The sequence below is a fragment of the Apis cerana genome, linkage group LG5, assembly GCF_029169275.1.
Source record: "Apis cerana isolate GH-2021 linkage group LG5, AcerK_1.0, whole genome shotgun sequence".
Lineage (NCBI taxonomy): Eukaryota > Metazoa > Arthropoda > Insecta > Hymenoptera > Apidae > Apis > Apis cerana.
Genome location: NC_083856.1, coordinates 4,714,454 through 4,740,313, shown reverse-complemented (window position 1 = coordinate 4,740,313; position 25,860 = coordinate 4,714,454). Strand labels below are relative to the sequence as shown.

The window sequence follows — 25,860 nt, the reverse complement described above, 5'->3', positions numbered from 1 at the left end:
TTAATTTTATATTGAATGTTTTATTTTTTCTTTTTCTTTCATTTATAATAAATATAAGCAATAATTATAATTATATTAAATTTTTTACTAATTATGAAGTTGATTTCTCAATGATGTTCTTCACAAAATATTAATAATATGAATAAATGTAAATGATTTTTTTTTTAATAGATTTAATTATAAAGAAAAAAATTATTAATATATAAATTAAAAAATTTCTAAAAGTATTCTATATTAGAATTTGTAAATAAGCGGAACCCTTTCGTTTAACATTTAAATTATTTTCCCACAAATTCCTTATATAGATATTATTATATATATGAATTTCAAGAATTTATTACTATATTTATACAATAGGTTTTTTGAAATATATGGAACTCTGATGACAATTGTCATGAATTTAAATTATGGCAGTGAAAAATATCTATTACATATATATATATATATATATTTCAAAATTATTTTAAAAAAATAAAAAAAATCACTTTCATTATTATTTAGTTAATTAAATTAACAGATACAATGATACAAAATTCTAAAAATTATATTATATTAATTAAATCTGTTTTATTTTAAGAATTATGTAAAATTTAAAATAAATAAATAAAAATTTTTGTTTTATATAAATGTTACGTACATATATATATTTACACGCAATCTATATTATTAAATATCACCAATTTTTCTTTCAAATAAAGAAATTATTTTGATTTATCCAAATCAATAATTTCAAAAAATGATACACAAAAAATGCAATAAAAATTAAAATTATACATAAAATCGTAACAAAAGTCTTAGAAGTAAATAATTTAAATTATATTAAATGCATATTTGGTATATAACTGCAATGTATGAATGATTTTTGTGAACATATGATAAATTTGATTTCAAATCAACTTGTTTTTACCAATATCTATATTTTTTTATACAATCGTTTCCCAAGTCTACAACTACTAAATGATTATCAGGTAGTACTGCAATACCTGAAGGACGTCGTAGTTTTGAACTATGTGAATCAATTTCAGTTAAAATATTACCTCCTCCTAACTTTAAAACTTGGATTATACTGCGACCTTTATCGGTACGAGTACCAAGTATTCTGCCTTCTGCATCAACAGCAAGGCCTCCATAAGTACCTTTTCCTATAATATATGAAATATTAAATATAGCACTTAATATAATAATATAATAATAATGAAAATGCATGTTACCTTTGCCTTCTGAATAAATTTCTTCAGAAAAATCTCCTTTAGCAGAAAATACTTGTATACGACTATCAGCCACTATTATTTCACCATTGGGTCCAACAGTCACAGATGTAATTAATTTAAATGTACTTCTTTTTCCAACCTATTAACATTTTTAAGATATATATACACATAAAAGATTTTTAAAATTTAATATATAAGGTGCTCATTTTATCTAAATATCAGTAAAATATTTTTTAAAAAAAGAATATTATGAAAAAATGTTTTTACAAAAATTTTCTGATAAGAAGATATATTATGCAACATAATATAAATTAATGATTTTTCTATAGACTAATGCATAAAGATCAAATAAAGGTCAATTTTAATTTTTAATTAAATGATACTATATAATTTTTATAGCATTAATTGATGCAATTTGTTATTTCATATAAAAAAAATATTAAACTTCATGTTAAAAAATATAGTTTTTAAAGATTTTAATTTAAAGAAAATATTTTGGTAATTTAAAATAAAATTATATCAAAGACAAAAAAAGCATGAACAACAGATTATTTTGTATATTTTTTTGTTTTTCACATGATAAATTTTATGAACTTCAAATTATATCAATAATTTTACAATATAAATAATTTAATTTTTTTTTTTAATAAATTGCATTGATTAATGCATTAAAATATATAATTCTATTTAAAAAAGAGCATCTATCTCCAAAAAAATTATTTATATATTACATAATATATCTATTTATATTAAACAATTTTTATAAAAATATTTTTTTTATAACATTCTTTATTTAAAAAATATTTGGATATGATACAAGAGAAAAATATATGATAAAAGAGAAAAATAATAATTAATTATAAATTTAAAGAACCTAAATATTATCCAACCTGAAAGAGAATTTTGCCATCAGAATCAAATACAAAAACACAACTTTGACCATTATCTGCAACAAGTATATGGCCATAACTCCTGTCAACTGCAATATCAATTGGTTCCTATAAAATAAATAAAAAAAATAAATATATTAATATGAAAAATAATTAAATAATAAAAGTTATTTTATAATACTATAGAAATAAATACTAACTTGAAATGCATTATGGGAAAAAGATTTAACAGTATCTCCTAAAGAACTCATTTCAGTTATTTTACGTGTCCTCCAATTAACAACAACAATACCTTGTTGAGAAATACCAATCCCTGTACAACTACGTCCTTCTAGACCTTCATTAGTTATATGCCTTTGAAATTCTAAATCACAATTGAGTACCTAGAAATATAATATAATAAAATATGTAACAAAATATAAGAATTTAAATACTTATAATTTTAAATAAATTAAATTTTTTAGTATACTTTTATTCGTGAATTCCCAGTATCTAAAATATATATCATGCCATCATCATCAACAGCAACTGCTACTGGTTGATGAAATTCATCTTTTCCGTTTCCTCGTCTTCCATATATCTTAATAGGTTCATTATGTTCAGTTGCATCAAAAAATAAAGGATAATCTTTAATAGGCCGCTCAAAAACTGATAACTTTAAAATATAACGACTTGCAGATGGAGGTCGAAATAGTACTTCATATGTACCATTTTCTAAATCTAATATTTCAGTTTCAATACTGGAACTTTGGTTTTCTGAATGGATACTATCAGCTAAAGTTAATTCTGCAGTGATAAGATCTCCTCCAACATTTCTAGGATGTCCATGGTAATCAACAGTTTCTACTACAACAGCTGCTTGTAATTTAACTATGGCAGGATCTTTCAATCTGGCCCTACATAAACCTGTTTCAAAATATATATTATTATTTTAAATATAATATAATTTTTTTTATAATTCGCAAGTTAAAAATATAAAGCAATAACATTTGCATAATGATTAATAACAAGTTTGAAGCAGGTACTTTACTGTATTATCAATCCTCAGGATACCTGGCAATGTTGTACTAGAACGTACTCTTCCCAAGTTATTAAGAGCTTCCTCTAGTTGAGAAAGAGCATTATTGTGATTAAATTCAAAAGTAATAAAAGCATTTTCTTTAGGTTCACTAAGTGCTGATGCCGCATCAAGTTGATCAGATAAACTACCAATTCTTTGTGTAATATTTCGAACTTCAACCTTTAAAAGAATTATATATTATTTTTTATTATATTTATATAACAGGTAGATATAGTTGTATATTTTAATCCTTATTATAATATCATATCCAATATCTGTACTAATATTATACCTGATATTGTAATCCTTCACATTCTCCTTGCACTTTATTTTTTTCAGCTTCTATTAGAGCATGTTGTTCTTCTAACACATGTTTCTTATCTCTTGCAGCAGCAGTAACAGCTGCTTGCAATTCTGAACGTCTTCTTTCTATTTTTGAAATAATTTCTGCAAATTCAGTATCTACAGCATTCAAACATTTTTCTGTTGAAGCTTCCAAACGTTGTAATTCTGTACTTACAGAATCCTGGGCTTGTGTTAACTAAATATAATAATATTCCATGATTACTAAATTTCAAATCATGATAAAAATATATTATTACCTTAGATATACATTCATTAGCTTTATAAAGCAAGATTTCAGACATTCTTTTTATTGCAATGCTAAAAGGTATGATAGTATGCTCAGTACATCCTGGTGATGTTCCTGCATGATTGCCACCTGTACATACTGTACAAAACACTGTATCACATGTTTCACAAAATAATAATTCTTGATTTATATGAACTGAACATTTTGGAATAACCTGTAATAATAAATAAAATTTAATATAATACTTAATATTCACAAGAAAAAATTATATAAGAAATATTGTTTCAAACCTCTCTTCTTTGTCTAGACATAAGATCAAGCAATTGATTTACAAGAAAACTAGGTGGTAAAGCAGGAACTCCACCACGAGGAATTGTTATTAATTCTCTACAAATAGGACATCGAAAAGCACCAGTCTCACGAGTTTGAGATGCAGCAATTCTTGTTAAACAATGTAAACATACCTGTACATGTAAAATGTAAATAAGTTATAATTTAAATAACACAAATGATTAAAAAATAACTGTATATTAAAAATAATATTTACAGTATGTGAACATGGTAATAATTTTGGGGTATGTTCTCCACCATCATAAACACAAAGACATGTACCACATGTTAAAAAACTTTCATTAAAATCTTCATAGTTTATGCTAACAGTTTCCACGAGCATAGAGCTCATACTAACCATCCTCTCCCCTAGCCGTGTCCTGTAAAATATAAAATAATTAAATTTATAATTGTAATTAAATAAAATATAAAATAATGTAAATTTTATAAATTTTTTATGAAATAAAAAATTTGTCTTGATATAATATAATATAAATAATATTAATAAGAAAATTTTATGCATTTTTTTAAATATTATTTTTGAATAAAATATTATTCTTTATATCATATATAATCTCGAAAAATATAAATAAAATCAATAAAGAAAAATATATTTATCAATTATAAAATATATTTATTTATAATATTAAGTATTATAAATAAATATGATTCAAAAATAGAAAAAATAATTATAATAAATTTAAATATAAATATTATTATAATATACTCATGAAAGAACTTCTTATATATATATCAAAATTCATTTTTTAACGCTATATATATTCAATTGTTATGACAATATTATTTTCCTAGTTTATAATTTCATAAAAATAAAAAATATATAGGGTGTCGCAAAAATTTATCTATTTATGAATTGTGAACGAATAGATACATTTTGACGTTCACAATTTATTCTAATTGTTTGACTAAAATAAGTGAACAAATACAAACAGAATTTTGTAGTATTAAATATATTAAAACAAGTTATTTATAAAAACATTTGTTGAATAATGAACTCACTGTATAGCTAAACGCAGTGCCTCCATAATGGAGATAGCCCTGTCGTTGCTTTGAGAAATATATACATCCGTTACATTGCACACGTTTTAGCGAGGTGTCGATGCACGCTTGGAATATATCTCTTTCTTCTCGTATAAATTTTCATTATCAAATGAACTTAACAACACTAATAAGTTCAATAAATGATTTTTGTATAAATTACATCTTTTAATTTCATGCTGAAGAATTTAAATGTCAAAATATATCAATATCAAAAAGAAAATACTGTTTCCAAGTGCTATCGAAGTAAGGAACTTTCTACATGCAATTTTTTTTAAAGATATTTTCAAATAAAATTACTTGATGCATTGTCTTTTTTTCTTTCTAAATAAGTATTAATAGCTTTAAATACAATACACATTCATATAAAATGTTATCAATGAACACAACACTTCTTTCATAATCTTTGTCATAAAAGAACCACCAGGTACAAAGCATATGCCGATGTATATTCTTTGTCTATATTTTTTTCTAATACCTATTGTCCCTGACACGGAAATAGTTGTAAAGATGAATTTTTTTATATTCTAAAAAGCTTACTAAATCGTAAATTATATTAAAAAATAAATGCAAAGAACAATTTTGTTAAACTTCAAATTTATTTTTATTTCACTTTTAAAATTGTTTGTTTTTGCAAATTTTTAGTATCATTTTAAATGTTTATTATATATGTCACTATCACTTGCAATATATCAGCGGAATCACATACGTGCCTACCCCCTTGAGATGATAGCAAAAACACTGTCGAAATTCGTTGCTCTTCTGTCGCATTTTTCCAAACAAATACAGACACGGACAACAACGAACCGCATCAGCTGCGGAGCGCAGCGACTCACGTTTTACAGCTGCGCACGTTCTCGCCTGCATCCACAGCCGGCACCACTACCAGGGACGAAATGATAAGTATATTATGCGGGTGCCCGCGGCTACGATCTACCAAGATGTGTTTTTTCCTTTCTTCATTTATGTTTCTGCGAAAGTGTCTTCAACCAATATAATACTATTCTTATACAAAATAAAAACTACAATTTCAATAATTAATTCATCTGCATCATTATGATAAAAACAATTTCCTATTTAGAATTGAACTGAATAGATAAGCGCATTTTTATGAAGAATATGATAAGTAGATAACATTGACAAATGCGTTATTTTTATATATAAATTTTTATAATTAACGTAGGACAAATAAGCATAGCGTTTATAATGCAAGAGTAAAATGAAGTTATTTTGTTAAAAAATATTAAGTTAAAGCATTAGTTAAATATTGTGCGCAATATAATACGTCCCTGAGTATTGGCGCACCATCAAGCGTTTACCACAAGAGTGAGAAGAAATATAAAGGAGAAAGCGATGATAAAGAAAGAGAGATACACGCGTCTCCTGAAGGGTAAGGAGACGTACAACACCAACGACAGATATACTATACAAAGACGGAGAAATGCCTGGTATGCTTGTGCGAGGTACACGGTTACATAGTCGACTGAATTGTCTACTGCGCAGTCGCCCATTAAAAGGTGTAGCATCTGATGCTTTACTTACGTGCACTTGCTACAGCCGGCTCTCAACAGCTGTACGTTTTCTACAGTCACGAATTTCATGTTTTTATAAACTCTCATCTATATGCAGCATTACATTCACTTTATAATATAGTTTTTAAGTGCTCATGAATTCAGTCATATATGATTATTATATCTGATTAGAAATTTGTTTTATTGAAAAAAATAATTACATTTTTAATGAAAGTCACAGAAAATATATAATTAAAAAATGAAAAATGAAAAAATAAAAATTTTATTAATATTATCAATTTTTCCAAAAAATTAAATCTGATTTCTATTTATCATATATATTTATTAATTTTTACAAAAATTAATACAAAATAAATATTTAAATTTATATCAATTTATATTTATTTATAATTTATTTATGTTTACTATGTATATATTTAAATTTGTTTTTGAAAATATTTTATATTCTTTTTTTAGTTTTTTATAATAATTATATTATATTTTATAAACATTTTCATATTTTTATTTAAATAAAAAATGAATTTATTTTTATATAATATTTTAAAACAAAGCATTAATACATATTTTTATCTTCATTTTTATCAACCCTTAAAAATACGAATCACATACTATCATGTAAACTATATAAATTTTTATACTATAAAGGTATACACATTTCTTAAAAAAGTTTGTCACATACTTACATGAATGGACAGCAGCTCATGAAGCTTCCTTTGATAAACTCAGATGATAAGTTATTTTTATACAAGCAATGTATTGGCGCGATATATTATTTATGGCGTCCCAAGGATCTTACACAGGCGTGATATGCACACTAACAAAGCACCATGATACAGCAATTTAAGTGTAGCAAGATCTTCAATATTATATGACTGTTTACAACAGCATTTTCCAATGAGCCTATGTTCAAATACTGAACGTCTGATCTTTTATCACAAATGAAAAATGCCGAAATATAGTCATTTATATATTTTTTACTTTATTTATATATTTTTAAAACATTTATATATTTTTTACTTTAAAAGAACTTTATAACATCAGGATATAAAAGCATTAACATAAACATATACGTTTATAGATTTTATTTAATATTCGTTGTCATACTTCTAAACAATAAAATTGATGAATATTAATACATCCCCAATACATGAGCCAAAACGGTATTAGTGTTGCATCGTTTTCTATATTATATTGAACAAATAGATTATACCAATATATTAATCTTTTTATGCTCAATTTTGCAATTTTGGCAATCGTGTCACACATACAAATTGTATTTTGTACACACGATATTTTTTTCACATTTAGTTATTAAATTATTTTATTAACAATATCTGAATGGAACAAATTCATAGTAACTATATTTTTATTTGATAAAAATTTAATAATAATGATAGATCGGCATTCATTATTTTTCTCACTACAAACACCGAAGGTTTAACCACTCTTAACACAATCCCCCGAGTACAGTTTCTACCGCGCTCGTATTTCTCTAGTGCAAACTACTAGAATGACGTTGTTCATAAGACGAAAGATAAGGATAGCGATATTGATTTCAGATAATGTACATTAAGCTCCAGCAGGTGGCATGGCCACCGATTCTCGTCTTTCACACCACGTTTTCTCAGAAAATGATACGAATAGACATGGCACTGAGAAATCGCGAAATACAAAAAACAGGGGATGAAAGTACATCCTCTAAACTGTCCTTACTCAATTGCGCATGCGCACTGTGATTTGGGTCATACATATGACAAATGGACATTAGTTATATACATTGTAGAGTTTTCTTTCTTATTTTGAATTAAAATTAGGATTATTATTTATCATAGTTTGAAAAAAATTACTATATCAATATTATATCAATTTTAAGTTTTATACAATTTAAATATTGGCAATTTGATATAGAATATATGTTTTGTAAACATTGACGAGATCGGGGTAGTAGTGCGCATCCTTGGCCTCGATGTTGGCAATCTTTGAATAAGTGCTACCAGTGGTGTAGTCAAAAGAATTTCTAAAGCTATCGTAATATTTGTTAGATTTTGTTTGCAAAAAAATTTTATTATTTTGATTGTTTTATTATTCCATTATATAATTTTTGACCAATATTTAATTTAAAATTAATATTTTGTAAAATTATTAGAGAAACAGTTATTAGTTAACATCTTATAGATATATAAGATTTACATTTAAAAATGTTATTATGTATAGTATTTTTTTTACTTCTAAAATGATTTTTAATACATATATAGTTCAAGCATGCGCTATTAAAATCAGGTCATTCGATTTGGCCGAAATTGAAGATTTTTTACTATTCTAATATTAAATTCTTATTCTTTTATTTTTTATTATCATCGATTAAATAATTGAAATATAAATAATGAAATAATTGAAATAATAGAAATAATTATTTTAATAAAATTTTACATATTTAATTATATTTTTTTGAAGACTGAATATATAAAATTAAAATTTTTATTTTTATAATTATTTTCGTTGAATATAACCTTATAATCTTAATAATCTTTATTTTTTTTTAAATTTGTTAAATCCATTATTTTTTTATATAAAACTATATACATTTATGATAATAAAAAATAAGATAACAAAAATAAGAAAACAAAAATATGTATTTTGAATCGAAATTTAAAATTGAAAAATATTATTTATATTAGAATTTATTAATATATTGCATAAAATATAATATAATATGATATGCATAAAATATAATAGTTCATTTAATTTAAATTATATTTATAAAAGATCATATTCTTTCTCAAATAAATATTTTATATATATGTATTTAAGTGTTCTATTTAATTCAACACATTAGATATGCATGATATTAATTCATTACAAAATGTAAAATTAATGTCACCTTAAAATGCATCTGCATAAGCGTAGAATATAACATGTACAACTTAACAATTGTATGTAAATAAATTGCAATTTAAAAAACATAAAAAAATAAGAATAATAAATTAAAAATAAAATCAAAAAGGAAAAAAAAATTATTTTACAAATTGACGCTTTATAAATATAATGTAATTTCTTTGATTATTAAATTGGAATACATATGTTTAGTCTCTTTTCAAGATTCATTTTATGATTCTTAAACTACTATTTTTCTCTTTAAATATATTTCTTTCTCTTATAAATATATAGTGTTTAAAATAATTAAAAATTAAATAATTTTTAATTAATGAAATGATTTATTTTATATTATATTCAGAAATAACGATTGCAGATATATATGTAATCCATCATATAATATTCATGTAATTCAATTAAATTCAATTATATCTCTAACTCTTATTTTCTATGTGATCTTTGATCCAATCAATATAACTATAAACGCGAGTGAAGACATCCGGTTGACCTCTTGCACACGGTGTTCCCCAGGATACTACTCCGATTTGTACATTATCAGCAACTAAGGGTCCACCAGAATCACCCTGTGATTCAAGAATAAATCATTTAATGCGTATAATGTTTATGATATTATGTATATTATTAAAATTATTTAAAACAAATCTTTTATTTATAAATAAGATAAATTAATTATTGCATATCTTATAAATGTTTGTAAATGAAATTGTAAATTAATGTCATAATATCAATATAGAGATTTAATTAATTAAGTGTAAAAAATTCAATTTGTACATCGAATAAAAGAATAAAAAGGTAATGATTTCATTTCATTTTATCGCGTAAGAAAGTTAAGGGTGCGCCTGATACATCCCGCATAGTTAATATAATTCTTTTCGAACTAGGTGAGTGGGACTCAATGGTGCTCACTATTACGCTTTCATCGACACGGTTTTCGTCGACGGACTACAAATAAGAAAAAAAAGTGCCGCTTTAGTTAAGGGATCCTTTGACATGAAAGAGCCCTCTTCTCGAGTACTAGACGTGAATGCACTTACATGACAAGCGCCTTCACCCCTCTTGTTAAGTGTGCAGATATTGTCATTGGTGACACGGAAACTGACATTTAAACATTGTTTTTGATCGATCACATTCAATTGAATGTAATATAATTCATTTGGCACTCGTCCAGGATACTTTGTGTATAATTGGTATTGTGATTAATTGCCATTCAAATATATAAGGGGAAAAAAAACATATAAGTACAATGATAATAAATAATAAAATAAAATTGTAAAATTATAATTCATACAGATCAATGCTTACGCTAGTGGTTCCCCAACCAGATAATACAGCAGGATAATCTATTTTATTGAAGTTTTCACTGGGTAATTGAATAGGCTTCACTTTATCTCCGAAAACGATATTTTTATCTAACTTGATCAATCCAATATCATTTCTGATCAATATAGAACTGTATTTTGGATGGCCAATTATTTTTTCAGATTGATAATCATCACCGCCTTTGTCTAAAGTATTAGTACCCAATACGACGGTTATTGCTGTATCATTAAAACTAAAATAATCGATAGATAAAAAAAAAGAGGAAAATCATTTATTTAGAAATATAGAGTATATAGAAATTTAATTACTATCAACCTTGATAAGCAGTGAGCAGCTGTCAGTATCCATCTTTCATTTAATACTGATCCTCCACAAAAATGACGATTTCTATAACGAAGTGAGGCTTGATAGGGATATTGCCCATCCTTTGCTAAAGAACCACCGACGATTTTTGGAACTTCGTTTATGTTTGCAGCTATATTTAATTATGTATAAATAAATGGATTAATTTAACACGTCAATAATTTTTTTAATCAATTTTTACAGTTTTTATAGTGTTTTATTTTTTTTTTTAAATAAGAAATTATTACCTGATGCTTCAAATATAAAAATAACAATAAAAACATTAAAAAATAAAAACATTTTAAAATTGTAGGTTTTTTGTGACAACAAGGTAAACTATCAACTTGGCATACTGGACATATTTGAGGAGTATTTATACCTTTAATGACCGTGGAAATTAAAGATATGCCTGGACAGTATTTAAATTTAGGTCAGATATTACCTAAAAAGCTTATTCAGATGTATCTCACATATACTATGATAAAAACTAAGAAAACTCATGTCGTTTATTTAAGAGGAAAACGATCCTAGACTAACAATATTAAAAATGTATTCGTTTATCTCTCAATGGGGGTTTCCTAATTATGGCTCAACAAAGAATAATCTTGCTATTTTTAGATAACAAGTTTGTCTACCTTATTTTATCTTCAGTTTTGTTTTATTTTCACCGATATTGTCCTCATTTTAAATTTTTTTTAAATTGTATTTTTTTAAGAATTAAAATTTATTTTTAAAGAAAATTTATTAAAATTATTTTTATTGACAGTTACAAAATATTTGAAAGCTGACGTAATTCATGATGTTATATGTCTGACTAATCTTGAAAGAATTAACATAATAGTTATAAATTATATTTGTACAACAGAATTATATTTGTACAACAAGTTTCGATGTACAGTAAAAATTATTTAGTTTATTCGATACCTCGATGATTCAAAAGGGATTATTTAAGGGTCTTATTAAACGAATGCGCAAGATAATTTAAAAAGGCATAAAGCTAACAATTTATTCCATTATGACATGACTCACCCTGATTATGTTCCATTCGGAGATGGTGGCTGGGTGATTGGCCTCATTCAAATTACATAGTAGTGGTAAGGGTCTAATTCTGTCATCACACACGAACGCACTGTGCGCTTAAATTAAATTTGTATTATTAAATATTATTATTATTAAGATAATGTTTTTATTATACGCATAATAGCATATATAAATAAAAATAATTTTTTTTTCAATATCGAAATTGTATATATAATTTATTTCGATGATTTAATTATTAATTATGATTCAAAACAGATTAAATATATTGTGAAATAGATAAGGAACGAGGAGCATTATTCAATAACAATAAAAAAGAGAACAACAAAATCGTACAATTTGAACTTCCTTTATTTAAATGAAATAGAGGTAATATGAACCGTCGATGTAATGTTGTTTATACAAAATCAAACTCAATTTCATTTTATATTCTCTGTTTTTAATTCTTGAATATTATCAATTATTTGAGAATTATCTAAAAAATGCAAACTATTGCGTATTATTCTTATTAATTAGAACTTCAACATTGACAAATACATGTGAATTTCGCAACTGCTCATATTCCTCGTTGCATATATGTATAAAATATTCATGTATTTCACAACCAGAAGTTAATAATCAGAACTATACCGCTTCTCCCGTGCATATAAGTAAATAAATAAACATAAAAAAAAGCTTGGTCATAAGTAATCATTTTTATCGCGTATATATTTCTTTATTTTGTTATTCGAGCTTTATGTATATATATACATATATATATATGTATATATATATATATGTATGCATGTGTATATATATATATATATACATATATATGTATATATAGAGTATATGTATATACATACATATATACATATATATATGTATAAATTGTCCATATCCTTATATAAGTATGATCATTTACAAAAGCTACTATTACAGTATCACTTGCCAGTGACCACGCTTTAATGCACGCTTATTTTTTCGGTAAATCGTTTAAAAGTGAACTTGTGTAATATAATATTTGAAATAGCGTGGATCATAGGCTTATTTTTTTTCTTTTTGTTTCATTTGTGTTCGTTTAAACGTATATTATTGACCTTGTACCATATCAAACCAATAAAACCTTATGATTGTCTAATATTCTGAATGTAACTGTATATTATAAATTGTGCCTTCTCATTCGAATGATGCTCCTTACCAATAGTATTTTAAGAGTGAGTGAGTATTTCTGTACGGCATGTCTTTTGTAACATTCGTTACATATAGAATAACATCGATAGTATAGTAAAAATATAAACATTATTTCATTTTGTTTTAAACATAAAAAATCATACAATTACAATTTAATAGCTAATACATACAAAATTAAATGCCAGCACCCGTTGAATGAAACGGATTTCCTTTCAAAATGTATAAATCACACACAAAAAATTATTAAAATTTAAATGAAAATTTTCTTTTCTGCCGTTGAAATACTCATAAAGACGTAATAAAAAGAAATTATATGGAAAAAGAAAGAAAAAAAAGTAACGAATTAAATAAATTTTTAATACAAAAATATTTAACTTACTTAATCTTAATTTTTATTCAGTTGAATAATATTAAACGTTATTTATGAAAACATACCAGAATTAAAGATCATATGCACATGGAAAATGAAAATAAAACTTACTTTATGCTTTTTACCTTTGACTTAAAATAAGAATTAGAGAGAATTCTATTTGAATAGGAATACTTTTAATAATAGTCAATTTATATTTTTATATTTTTTTTTTGACTGTTGAGAATATTTTTTAAATTTGAACTAAAAAATCCGTCTACTCTAATTTAATCAAACAATTGTGTTTGAATTGATCAAAGATAAATAAATAAAAATATGCTTTAAACAAATCATGCAAATCTAGTTTAGGTCTTTTTTAAATGATGATTAATGAAGTAACCAAAATTATATACGATAAAGTTACTTTGTATTAACATTCATTTAATGTAAATGTTGTAGAAAATATGTATACAGAAGATTAATACCCAAAATCGCAAATTGATTTAAAATATTTAGTAACTTAAATTCATAATATCACATGGTGCTGCCATCCAATATTGTAGGTGTGTAAGTGTATACAGAATGATGGCTATATTATATTCTAGGCTATAAAACTCCGTCACTTATTGGCTATAAAGTATTTAAGTATATTATTGGGTTTTGGTTTACTAGTTGTCGGCCAAGAACGGGTCACTTCTCTTTGTATATCAATGGGTAAAGATTTAAGAACAGCTGCGTCAATTTTTGGAGACAGTTGCATTGGTGATGAAGGACTAAGGCGAAGATCAGCCATTTCATTACTTGGAGATTCTCTGCGTCCACTTAACCATACTTCCAATCTTGTTTTTTTTGGTAAAGGTTCTATTTCATTCAATAAATCATCGTCCGTATTCTGATTGTTAGTACCTATTGACTTCGAAATTGGAGATGAAGTGGTACTCATTGCAGAACCATCATTACTATCTTGATTCACACTCATTGGCGATCCGAGATTAATATCGGAAATACCTTCTTCTGAGCTTATATCTAAAACAGACTGAACTGCAACTTGTTTTCGTAAAAAAGACGTAATACTATTTTTTCCGGAAGATCTTTCTTCGAATTTTGTGAAAGCAACTCCTAGAAGAGTTAAATGGAATGGTTTAGAAACATCAACAGTACGATGAAATAATTTCATTGCTAATGTCAACATTTTAGCATGATCATAAACACCAGATTTTGAAGAAGGCAGTAAGTGTTTTGGTAAAGCACATTGCCGAGTTTCTCTTTTACCCGAACTTGATTTATTAAAATCATGCTTTCTAACTGTTAATCTCATAGCAACTGGGATTCTTCCATCTTCCATGGCTAATTCTGTTAATCTTCTTAAAAGTGCTCCTAATCGTGATTCTACTTCTGCTACTAATGAAACACTTTTGAATCCATCTTCTAAACCTATAGATTGTTTTTTCCCTGTTGGTTTTACTACAGTTTCATCAATACCTTCAGCATTATCTTTTAATTTTCTTGCCAGATCAATGCCAATTTTCATTTCTAAGGTTTCTAAAGACGTTTTGCGTAAATCATCTATTGTCTTTATATTATTAGACATTAATAATTGTGTAGTCTTTTGTCCTACACCTGGTATTTTAGATACAGATCCTATATTAGATAATAACATAGGAGCACTGCATGGAAATATAAGTGTTTGTTGATTTGGTTTATGCAATGATCCTACTAGTTTTGCTAAAAGTTTATTATGTGCTATTCCTGCACTGCATGTAACATGCAAATCTTTATAAATTCGTTCTCTTATTTCTGCTGCAATTTTGGAAGCAATAATTAATCGAGCATGACAACCACAAGGACATTCTTCTTCAGAAGCTCCAAATATTTCACCAACTGGATTTTCATCTTCCATGGAAATATTTATATTTAATTCTGAATTATTTCCAGAATTCATATATTTTTGTACAATAGATGTTACATCCATAAAGTTATCATCAAAACCTAGTCTTTCAACTAATGGAGTAAACTGATGTAATATCTCCAATATTTTGGCAGAAAAGTGACGATAATTTGTTAAATCTTCACCATTTACCAAGGCCAGCCCTGGGCATAACCTTAAAGCTTCTTGTACCGACATACATTTTTTAATTCCATATTCTCGTGCTATATAATTGCTTGTCACTACCATATTTTTTTGTTGTACTCCTAATGGTTTATTTTCTAGCTCTGGATGTCTTAGCATCTCTACTTGAGCATAGAAACAATCAACATCTATATGAATTATAGTTCTTGGATGTCTTATAATTGCATCAAATTCAATGGAATCCATTGAGGTCAATTTACAAATAATGTAATACACTATTATTCATAGAATCTTTATTACATAAATATTTTATTTAATATTTTAACATGTATAATCTGTAACAATAATAAATATTTAATTAATATTAAATAATAAAAATAATTAAAATAACTAAAAATAATAAAAATAATTGATTTACAAATAATTATCTATAATGTAACAAAATTTATTACCTTTTTAAAAAACAGATTTGGTTAAAAATATATTTTTAAATGCATATTTTCATATTACTTATGATATTAACAAAGAATAATTTTCTTTCTGTTATTAACACACTTTAGCACAAATTTATATAATAATTTCTGAATATATAATTGTTTATTTGTCGATATGTTTAATTAGATGTATATCTAAAAAATAGGTTAAGTTCTTCAGTCAAAACATATAAATAATTTATTGTTTTTAACTTACATATGGAGGTATATAATTGTATAATTAATTATCATTTTTATTCTTAAATAAATTAATTCGGAACACATTTATTAAATTACTTTTATTTTATTATATTTTAGAACTTTCTTTAAATTATAAAGTAAGGTTACCATTATTTAATATTCATTTGAAAGATATATTGTCTCACAACCACGAAGAACATTAAAATACAGAAATATTTTTATTTTTCAGAAATCCGTTAGATCATTAAATAGACATCAAATTGTAACTGGAACTTTTAAAAACACGAATATTTCACTTCCGAAATTCTCAGAAACTTTGTATAAATTTCATTGAAGAAATATATTTTTTTACGGCTGTTAAGTTTCGCTATTAACACGAAACAAAACTATCGTAAAAACTAAATAGAAATTTGTTTACAAACTGTAATGCGACTAATTTATTTTTCACATGGTAGCCATGTTTTGAATTGTCATAGTATATCTTTCTATATATTACATATATATATCTATATATTTATACATATGCATATATATATATATATATATATTTATACATATGCATATATATATATATATATTTATACATATGCATATATATATATATATTTTTATACATATGCATATATATATATATATTTTTATACATATGCATTTTTATACATATGCAATATATATATATATATCATATATAATTTCATTCTAAATTTGATACAAATAAATGTTTAAAATAAATCAATACATAATACAAATATATATTTCCATTAAAGAATATTATGAATATATATAATGACTCATTTTCATGAGTTAATACACCAATGATATTTAAAATAATATAAAGAAATGATTGATGACAATATGTAGATAAAATCTACAGTAAAACGTATTTTTTCCCTAGATATAATCCAATCAGATTGTACATCATCTAGTAAAAATCTATTACGAATATAGTAAAAATGAATTACTATAAAGATTCTCCAGAAAATTTTGTAAGTTTTATTTTACATCGTTCACTCGTGTCTCTATATATGATTGTGATTCTTTATTATAATGTGCATTTTAACAAAATTAAAGAACTTATTATAAAATCTAAAAATTATTTTATATTTTTAAAAGTGTACATATCATAATAAGTTTTTTATATTTTTATAATATCTTGTAATGTATTGCATGTTAGTTACAAAGTAATGCTAAAAATTTGGTTGGATGTTTGCAATCTTATAGATGAAACATAACCAGAACACATTCAAAGATTTTCCCACTTATGTAGATTCAATTGAAAGTTATAAGAACTATTTAAATTCATAACTTTTAAAAAATTTGAATAACTTGCTCTTTTTCTAATATTAATAGATAATGAAATTATTTTGATATTGGAAAATTATTGAATTACACAAATTAAAGTTGAACAAGCCAATGAAGCGAAAGCAGCCATCTTGGAAAATCCTTTTTCGCATTTCGAACGAACGAAGTGTCAAATATCGATAATTATTTCATCTCAGACGACTGAACTAAAAATTTTTACAAGAATTTTGCTTTCTTAGAAAAGTTAGATTTTTTAAAGCGATCTCAAAATTGAAATGTAAAAATTAATTTCGCGCCATAAAATAATATTATTCAATAGTTGCATTTAAAAGTAAGAAAAATATACAAGCGAGTTGCGATACAAACAACTCGAGTAAGAAAGGGGTAGGAGAATTTTTCTATTGAAAGTTGGAAATAATATAAGCAAGACGGCTTCGCAAAAAAAATCGTCTAAGAAGATGGCGGAGACCAAAGAATTAGAGGTGAGTGAAGTATTAGAAGTGGTGCAGTGCAGTTAGACTATGTGTGAAATTTTAGAGAAAAGTCGGCACGTCTGCATTGTGAATTTGTCGTGGTTATATCCGGGGTATCAGCGATTTATGATTTACGTCGGTGAATTGTATTACTAGACGCCTAGTACACCTTTGAGCGCGTTTTTCTTCATTATTCTTATTATTATTTTCTTTCTTCAGTGAAATATTAAGATTAATCAATAGCATTTTTTCTTCGTTATATTGTGCTTACAATTATGTTACGTTTGCTGAATAATGCTCTCAAAACACGTCCATATCTTCGTAATCACAGGTAACCTAAACATTTACTTTTTATTAATGATTTAAAATCATTCTCAATATTTTTGTATGATTAATTTCATATATTTTAATAATTAATAACAAAAATTTGAATTTTCTGTAAATATTGTTGAATAAATAATATTATTTATGATTATAAAAATAAATTTTATTTTATTATTGTGTAAATTTAATATAAATTCTTATTTAATGCAATATGGATATTGATAAAAATATATTAAATGATTTTTATTAAAATAAAAAACTTATATCTGATATGAAGTATGATCCTTATGTCTGAATCTTCAATTTTATTCTATATTTTTACAATTATATTCATATAAGCCAATATAACATATAAAATACAAAATAAATGTTATATAAAATTTGAATTATTATAATTGAATATAAATTAAAATATTAATTCTTTTTAATTATATATATATATATATATATATGTATATATACACACATATATATATATATATATATGTATATATACACACACATATATATATATATGTATATATTTATTTATTTATTTATTTATTTATTTATAATATATATTTTTCTTTTATTAAAATAATAAAATTTTTAGGAAATATATTATATAAAATATGCATATAATTTTCTAATTGCAGAATATGATATTGAGTTTTCGAGTGTCTGAACTTCAGATGCTTCTTGGTTTTGCTGGTAGAAATAAATCAGGTAGAAAAAACGAATTACAAGGTCGTGCATTAGAATTGTTACGTTTGAGGTCTCATCCAATTCAACTCAAAATACGTGAACTATATAAAACTATACAGTGAGTATGAAGCTTAATAATGTTAGTAATTATTTATTTGATTATATTCAATTATTAAAAATTTCTATCATGGTTTATTAAATTTTTATATATTTTATTTGTTTGTTTATTTCAGTAAAATTGAAAAATATTTTTCTCTCCATATCTACTATGGTATACTATTATTTTTATAGTAAGGTTGTAAATATCAATGGATTATTAAAATAAAATCTTTATTTCATTCTTTCTTTCAAAATTTTGTTTAGAGCTGATCAATTAGCTGCACATCAAATGTATGGTCAAACAGGTAGTTCTGGTGAGCCACAGATAGATCAAAACATGCATTCCAGAAATTATTATACAAGGTAAATACATAGAGCAAATAGAATATATGAAATGCAAAGAATATATGAAATGCAAAGAATATATTTTTAATATATATATATATAATTTATTATATAAATTAGATTTGATAATATTGTTTCTTTTCTATTTTCTATTTTCAATTAATATGAAGACAAGCTATCAGTCAGCAACAACAATCACAGTCTTCAGTTTCTAGTGGAAAAGATTTGCCACCTGCTCATCAAGCATCACTACCTCAAGCACCTAGAACTAATCCAGTGTATCAATCAGGATATACTAGTGTAACACCACAAGTAAGTTTTATGGATATAAATATTTATATAGTAATCAATAGATATATTCATGTATTAGTCCTAAATAATTGCTTTTGCTTTTTTAATTTAATTTAGAATATTAACATTTTAGCAAACAACAAGTGCAGCTTACAATCCATATCCATATACACCAAAAGTTTTACCATCACCATTACAAATTCAACCCAGAAGTCAGTATCCTGTTCATCCAGATGTCAGACTTAAAAAGCTACCATTTTTTGATTTATTGGCTGAGTTATTAAAGCCATCTAGTCTAATGCCTCAGGGGTCTATGCGACTTCAAGAAAATACATTTATGTTTCATTTAACACCACAGCAATCAACAGATGTAGCAAGTTCGCGTGATTGTCGTGCAGGAAGTAAAATGGATTATACAGTACAGGTACATTTTGAAAATTATTTTTTTTAAAACAATATTAAATTTGTATGGAATATTTTATAATTTAAACTATGATTGTTTCAGATACAAATGCGATTTTGTTTACAAGAGACTTCATGTGAACAAGAAGATTGTTTTCCACCAAGTATTGCTGTAAAAGTTAATGGAAAATTATGTCCCTTACCTGTAAGTTTATAAAGATAAATATAAAAAAATAAATATAAATATAAGAAATATATAAATATATGAAAATATTATTAAAATTAAAATTTTTATAAATAAAATATTTTTTTTTCCAGAATCCAATACCTACTAATAAACCCGGAGTAGAACCAAAGAGGCCACCAAGGCCTGTTAATATTAGTCCTTTAGTTAAATTATCTCCTACTGTAGCAAATCAAATTCACGTAACGTGGTCGGCTGATTATGGCAGACGATATGCAATTGCGATATATCTAGTAAGAAAACTTTCAAGTGCTGAATTATTATCAAGGTTAAAAAGTAGAGGTGTTCGACATTCGGATTATACAAGAGGTTTAAGTAAGTAGTTGTACAATTAGAATATTTTACAATGCTGAAACTTACTGATTTTTATTGATAATTATGATTTTTCTAGTTAAGGAAAAACTTAACGAAGATGCAGATAGTGAAATAGCGACAACTTCACTTAGAGTATCTTTAGCTTGTCCATTAGGTAAAATGCGAATGAGTACACCATGTCGGGCGACAACATGTTCGCATTTGCAATGTTTTGATGCATCATTGTTTCTTCAAATGAATGAAAGAAAACCAACATGGAATTGTCCAGTTTGTGATAAACCAGCGTTATATGATAATCTCGTTATCGATGGATACTTCCAAGAAGTATTAAATTCTAAGAAATTATTACCAGATGTAAATGAAATTCAATTATTGCAAGACGGATCTTGGGAAAATTTAGTTTTAAAAAAAGAAAAGGATAAAGAGAAGAACGAAACAAAAGTTATTACAAATTCGCAAGATCGTAAAATCGATGTTGATACAGTTGATCTTGGTGAGATTTTATTTCTAATATGTTTATAAATATCACAAATTTAAAAATAAATGTTTTTATGTTGATAAATAATTATATAATAATTATGTTTAATATAATCATTTAATTGTTTAGATGAAAGCAGCCTTACACCTCAAAAGGAAAAGAAACGAGCTGTTGTGATTGATTTAATATCAGATAGTGATGATGATGATGAACATACCACACCGACACAAAGTACAAAAAAAATTGCTAGTGGTACTTCTTCACCAAAAAAATCACAAACTAGCTCGATTAGCAGTACAAGCGAATCGCCAGAATTAATGATAATCGATTTAGAGTAGAATTTTTTGTATTTATTAAATTTATTATTATCAAATTGCCAAATTTTAAAGCAAATATGCAATTTTGTACAGAAGAAAAACTAAAAGTTTAATAGTTTTATGATTATCTTACACAAAAGTTACTGTATAGTAATAAGTATAATTCATAACGTTTTTACTTTTGGTACTTAAAATTTGACAAAAATAAGCAAAATATTTTTTTTTATATATGTATAATAATCTAGCATTCCTTCATTAGATATGTAGAGATGATACATTATTTGTTTGATACATTATTTAACTCATAATGTATAAATAAGATCAAATTAATTTAAATAATAAATTGCTTTATTATACTTTTTCATTATCATAATAAAATCATATAATTTCGTCTAAAATAATAGTCATTTTGAATTTTAAGGTTATTTTGTAATATAAATTTCTTATTAACTTTAATGTGTAAATGAAAGAGTGAAATATAAAATGTAAATACTTGTATTACAAATTTTAATATAATTAAACCTAAAAATTTTTTTAAAATTGCTTTTTTTAAATAAAATATTTAGTTGTGAATATTGTTTAATTTAGGGTTAATAAAACTGTTTAGAATATATTTGATATAAATTCTGTGTTTATAAAAGTCAATCTAAAATTATAAGAAATAAAATAGATATAAATAGAATATTAATGATTTAATATTTTTATATTATATATAATCTTTTTACGCGTATTATACGTATTATACGTATTATGAATTTCAAAATTTATCCTTCTGGAGAAATTTCTATATTTGGATACATATAATTGCGAGGTGATATTCCAGAAAGTTGTTGGTCCACAGGCTCTCTAGTATCATATAAACTTGGTGCTTGAAATATTATGCCAAGTGTTCCTGCAGTACATGCCAATGTAAAAACCCAAAGAAAAAGTCTATCTAAAACCATAGCTACGAATTTCCAATCTTCTATAACCTAAAAATGTAAAAAAATATATAAGGAAAAAATTTAGAATTAAGATATAATAAATATTTTTTAAAGAATATAATTGAAATGTTAAGTTTTTTAAAAAAAGTATCAAAAGTAAAACATATGAATACTTAGACAATATGTATTCAACTTACTTCATTATCTTTGTCTGCATTTTTTATATGTTGAGCAATAAAACGCACACCTTTAAGAGCTGAGATAACATCCGGAGATAAATATCTTGGGACTGTATTTTCACTATCAGTGACTATAACAGTATTTTATTGTTAGCATATATTTAAATACATATTACATAATATTAGTTTATTTATGTAATGTGAGACGCCATGTATAGAATATTGAATTATCGAATTATTTCATTATTCTAATATGCAATTATTTATTCTTTTGTTGCCATGTAATTCTTTATATGTATTGTGTATTTTATAAATCAAAAAATACTGTATATTCATAATATTCATGCGAGATTATTCAAATATCAATGCACTGATATAAATTTAATAAATAATTTTATTTTAATTTAAATTTAATAAATGATTTTATATGATATATTATATTTACATTAATTATTTACATTAATTACATTAATACATTAATTTAAATATTTACCTGATGCATGTGGAATATGTCGAGCATCATCTTCTCGTATATTTTTATATTGAGAGGTAACACTTTCAAATCCATCAGGACTTCCTTTCAATTCCAGTGGATAATCACTAACACTATCAGGAAAACTGTAATGTATATTTTTGAAATTTTTTCTACTTAAAAATTGGATAGATATTAAAATATTTACCTAAAATCTATTTCATTAGTATATCCGCTATCCATATATGTATCATCATATTCTGGAGTTGAATATGGTGTTCGACGCATCATTAGAATTCGCGGCATCCAATTTAAAAATACTTGTCTAACCCATGGTGACATATTATGTGTAGATGGAGATCTATATAACACAATTAAACATGATTTTAAATATTTTATAGATAAGATAATTAATATACACTATAAAATTGATAATATTATTTTAGATTACCGAAAATGGACATTTAAAACACATACAGTAATCCATATCGACAAAGTGACTAAAATCATAGTAAATAATAAATATTTTCCTAAAAGTGGTATAGCCAGAGATGTTGGTGGAATAATTTCGGCTAATAATAAAAAGAATACTGTCAATGAAAGGAGAATGGAAGAACATAATGATACCTGTAGAAATTAAATATTTTAAATAAATTTATGGAATATCTGTTTATTTGTCTATTATACTTTTTATAATTCTTACTTTTTCACCCGAATCACTTGGTAGATAAAATACAAGTACTGTAAGGAATGTAATACCCACGCAAGGAATTATTAAGTTAACTGTATAGAATAATGTTTTTCTTCGCATTGTAATATTAAAGGTGATATCTGTGTAAATAATTATTAAAATGCATTTATATTTTATAATATTAATATTATAATATTATAGCAATTTATTTACCAGAATAGGGTTCTGTGCAACATGGATAATATTCTTCATTTCTCGATGCTGGTACTTCTAAAATGTCCCATTCTACTGATAAATAGAAATCGCTTAAATCTATTCCTTTTGCAACTAAATTGCTACCTGCTTCTTGTTTCATATGTTTTAAATCTACCTATTAGTAAAAGTCTTTACAAAATATATTTTCAGTAAATAATGTTAATGTTAAGTCAATTATTTATTAATCTCTTAAATTAATTTATTTTTATTTGATTTTGATTAAAAAATATTCATCAATATGAATAATATTTTTGAATTATAACCTGAGCGCCATTGTAAGTCCATGAACCGAATTTCATAATACACGATTGTTCGTCGAATGGGAAATATTCTACATTAATTTCACAAGATGATTTATAAATTGCGGGCGGTTTCCAAGATACATCACCAGTATATTTTAATGTAGCTTTTGTCATAAGCGTTACTTCATAATTACCATCAGCACTATAAAAATTATATTTAATTAATATTTATGTATAAGTATGAATTTCCATCAAATTTTTTCTTATATAATTTCATGTACTAATTCATTAATAAATTATAATATAAATTAAAATTTACTTATTATAGAGGACAATATCTGGTAACCAAATATTTTCGGAAGGTACATATAGCATTTCCACGCCACCGTATTCTTCTGGATTCCATTTTAGTTTATAGTCATTCCATCTCTGCAAATATATAAAATTTATAATGAATGAAACATATTTATTTTGATAATTAATTTTACCTGTTCTACCCAGACATTGGTGGTCATCACTTGATTTTTTAAATTCTGTAAATTTAAGCAATATCATTAATATTACTTTATCAAAGAAAAAAATTGTATGATTTTATACCATTTCAATTAATTGTGATAATTTTAAACCGAGTTGAACTGTCAAGGTTTCGGTATTGTTCATAACAGGTCGTATAAGTCTATTATAATTCGATAATAAGTCATCATAAAGTCTCTTTGTGTCAGGATTTGCTTCGAAAATTTTCAATCCAGCAACACCTAAATGAAATATAAATCTTTTTTGTCATTCTACTTTTTGTATAGAAAACAATCGAGTTTAATGTACTCAAAGTAAATGACAAAATAATACCTAAAGTACAATAAAATTTTTAAAAGATTTAAATGATTCTCAAATATTTATGATAAAAAAAGATAAAATACTTACTGTATATAATATGAAGAGTATTAAAAAGAACACCGAGTATCAATATTCGCATTTTAAACGAAACTATTTACAAATTTATATGGAGTTGAGATGGCAATGACCACTCCCAATAAAAATACGTTTATCTGCCAGTACTATACAATAATTTTTAAGTGTAAGTTAATAAATATACAAAAATTAATATTATAAATATTTATCTTATTTAAGTTGGACATAAATTGAAAATGCTATCAATAAAATATGAATAGTCTGCATCTCACTGGACCAAAATCGATATCCGAAGTTAGCGCCATGACACTTGCTTCAACCTGTATTTCAATGTACTTTGTGTATTACAGATTCGCATATCTGCGCATGCGTATTAATG

At 24.8% G+C, this 25,860-nt stretch overlaps 5 protein-coding genes across 19 annotated transcripts; 1 reads left to right on the top strand and 4 right to left on the bottom strand.

The window, feature by feature from the left end:
- Positions 1 to 897: 897 nt before the first annotated feature.
- Positions 898 to 8,591, bottom strand: LOC107996604 (tripartite motif-containing protein 2). Of its 10 annotated transcripts, none has more exons than XM_028666103.2 (12): positions 7,358 to 8,591; positions 5,979 to 6,125; positions 4,301 to 4,463; positions 4,044 to 4,217; positions 3,764 to 3,967; positions 3,454 to 3,702; positions 3,155 to 3,341; positions 2,571 to 3,007; positions 2,302 to 2,484; positions 2,102 to 2,209; positions 1,212 to 1,350; positions 898 to 1,142 (listed from the first exon to the last, which is right to left on the bottom strand). In XM_028666103.2, the coding sequence occupies exons 1-12, from the start codon at positions 7,375 to 7,377 to the stop codon at positions 904 to 906; spliced, it is 2,250 nt and encodes a 749-aa protein (XP_028521904.1). In that variant the 5' UTR covers positions 7,378 to 8,591; the 3' UTR covers positions 898 to 903. The 10 variants fall into 10 exon arrangements, with proteins under 10 accessions (XP_028521904.1, XP_061930571.1, XP_016910244.1 ...); XM_062074587.1 differs by having other exon boundaries at positions 5,852 to 6,113; XM_017054755.3 differs by having other exon boundaries at positions 5,979 to 6,113.
- Positions 5,723 to 12,466, bottom strand: LOC107996532 (chymotrypsin-2-like). Of its 3 annotated transcripts, XM_062074592.1 has the most exons (6): positions 11,480 to 12,466; positions 11,205 to 11,364; positions 10,872 to 11,121; positions 10,604 to 10,741; positions 10,476 to 10,511; positions 5,723 to 10,132 (listed from the first exon to the last, which is right to left on the bottom strand). In XM_062074592.1, exons 1-6 carry the CDS (start codon positions 11,529 to 11,531, stop codon positions 9,983 to 9,985), a joined length of 786 nt encoding a protein of 261 aa, XP_061930576.1. In that variant the 5' UTR covers positions 11,532 to 12,466; the 3' UTR covers positions 5,723 to 9,982. The 3 variants fall into 3 exon arrangements, with proteins under 3 accessions (XP_061930576.1, XP_016910100.1, XP_016910101.1); XM_017054611.3 differs by lacking the exon at positions 10,476 to 10,511; XM_017054612.3 differs by lacking the exon at positions 10,476 to 10,511 and having other exon boundaries at positions 12,261 to 12,466.
- Positions 12,467 to 12,602: 136 nt separating this feature from the next.
- Positions 12,603 to 17,020, bottom strand: LOC107996560 (DNA polymerase iota). The gene is made up of 3 exons (XM_017054670.2): positions 16,684 to 17,020; positions 16,315 to 16,491; positions 12,603 to 16,197 (listed from the first exon to the last, which is right to left on the bottom strand). The coding sequence occupies exon 3, from the start codon at positions 16,106 to 16,108 to the stop codon at positions 14,411 to 14,413; it is 1,698 nt and encodes a 565-aa protein (XP_016910159.1). The 5' UTR covers positions 16,109 to 16,197; positions 16,315 to 16,491; positions 16,684 to 17,020; the 3' UTR covers positions 12,603 to 14,410.
- A 488-nt stretch (positions 17,021 to 17,508) lies between these two features.
- Positions 17,509 to 22,315, top strand: LOC107996561 (E3 SUMO-protein ligase PIAS3). 3 transcript variants are annotated; one of them, XM_017054671.3, is made up of 9 exons: positions 17,509 to 18,320; positions 19,271 to 19,437; positions 19,683 to 19,781; positions 19,934 to 20,075; positions 20,188 to 20,478; positions 20,560 to 20,661; positions 20,775 to 21,015; positions 21,092 to 21,508; positions 21,623 to 22,315. In XM_017054671.3, exons 1-9 carry the CDS (start codon positions 18,297 to 18,299, stop codon positions 21,829 to 21,831), a joined length of 1,692 nt encoding a protein of 563 aa, XP_016910160.1. In that variant the 5' UTR covers positions 17,509 to 18,296; the 3' UTR covers positions 21,832 to 22,315. The 3 variants fall into 3 exon arrangements, with proteins under 3 accessions (XP_016910160.1, XP_016910162.1, XP_061930574.1); XM_017054673.3 differs by lacking the exon at positions 17,509 to 18,320 and adding an exon at positions 19,553 to 19,590 and having other exon boundaries at positions 19,342 to 19,437; XM_062074590.1 differs by lacking the exons at positions 17,509 to 18,320; positions 19,271 to 19,437 and adding an exon at positions 19,568 to 19,609.
- On the bottom strand, positions 22,141 to 25,815 carry LOC107996562 (acetylcholine receptor subunit beta-like 2). Of its 2 annotated transcripts, none has more exons than XM_017054675.3 (12): positions 25,494 to 25,815; positions 25,170 to 25,327; positions 25,061 to 25,105; positions 24,892 to 25,001; positions 24,594 to 24,774; positions 24,289 to 24,445; positions 24,088 to 24,215; positions 23,836 to 24,011; positions 23,593 to 23,745; positions 23,406 to 23,518; positions 22,931 to 23,043; positions 22,141 to 22,781 (listed from the first exon to the last, which is right to left on the bottom strand). In XM_017054675.3, the coding sequence occupies exons 1-12, from the start codon at positions 25,543 to 25,545 to the stop codon at positions 22,575 to 22,577; spliced, it is 1,593 nt and encodes a 530-aa protein (XP_016910164.1). In that variant the 5' UTR covers positions 25,546 to 25,815; the 3' UTR covers positions 22,141 to 22,574. The 2 variants fall into 2 exon arrangements, with proteins under 2 accessions (XP_016910164.1, XP_016910163.1); XM_017054674.3 differs by having other exon boundaries at positions 23,406 to 23,530; positions 25,494 to 25,798.
- Between the last annotated feature and the right edge of the window lie 45 nt (positions 25,816 to 25,860).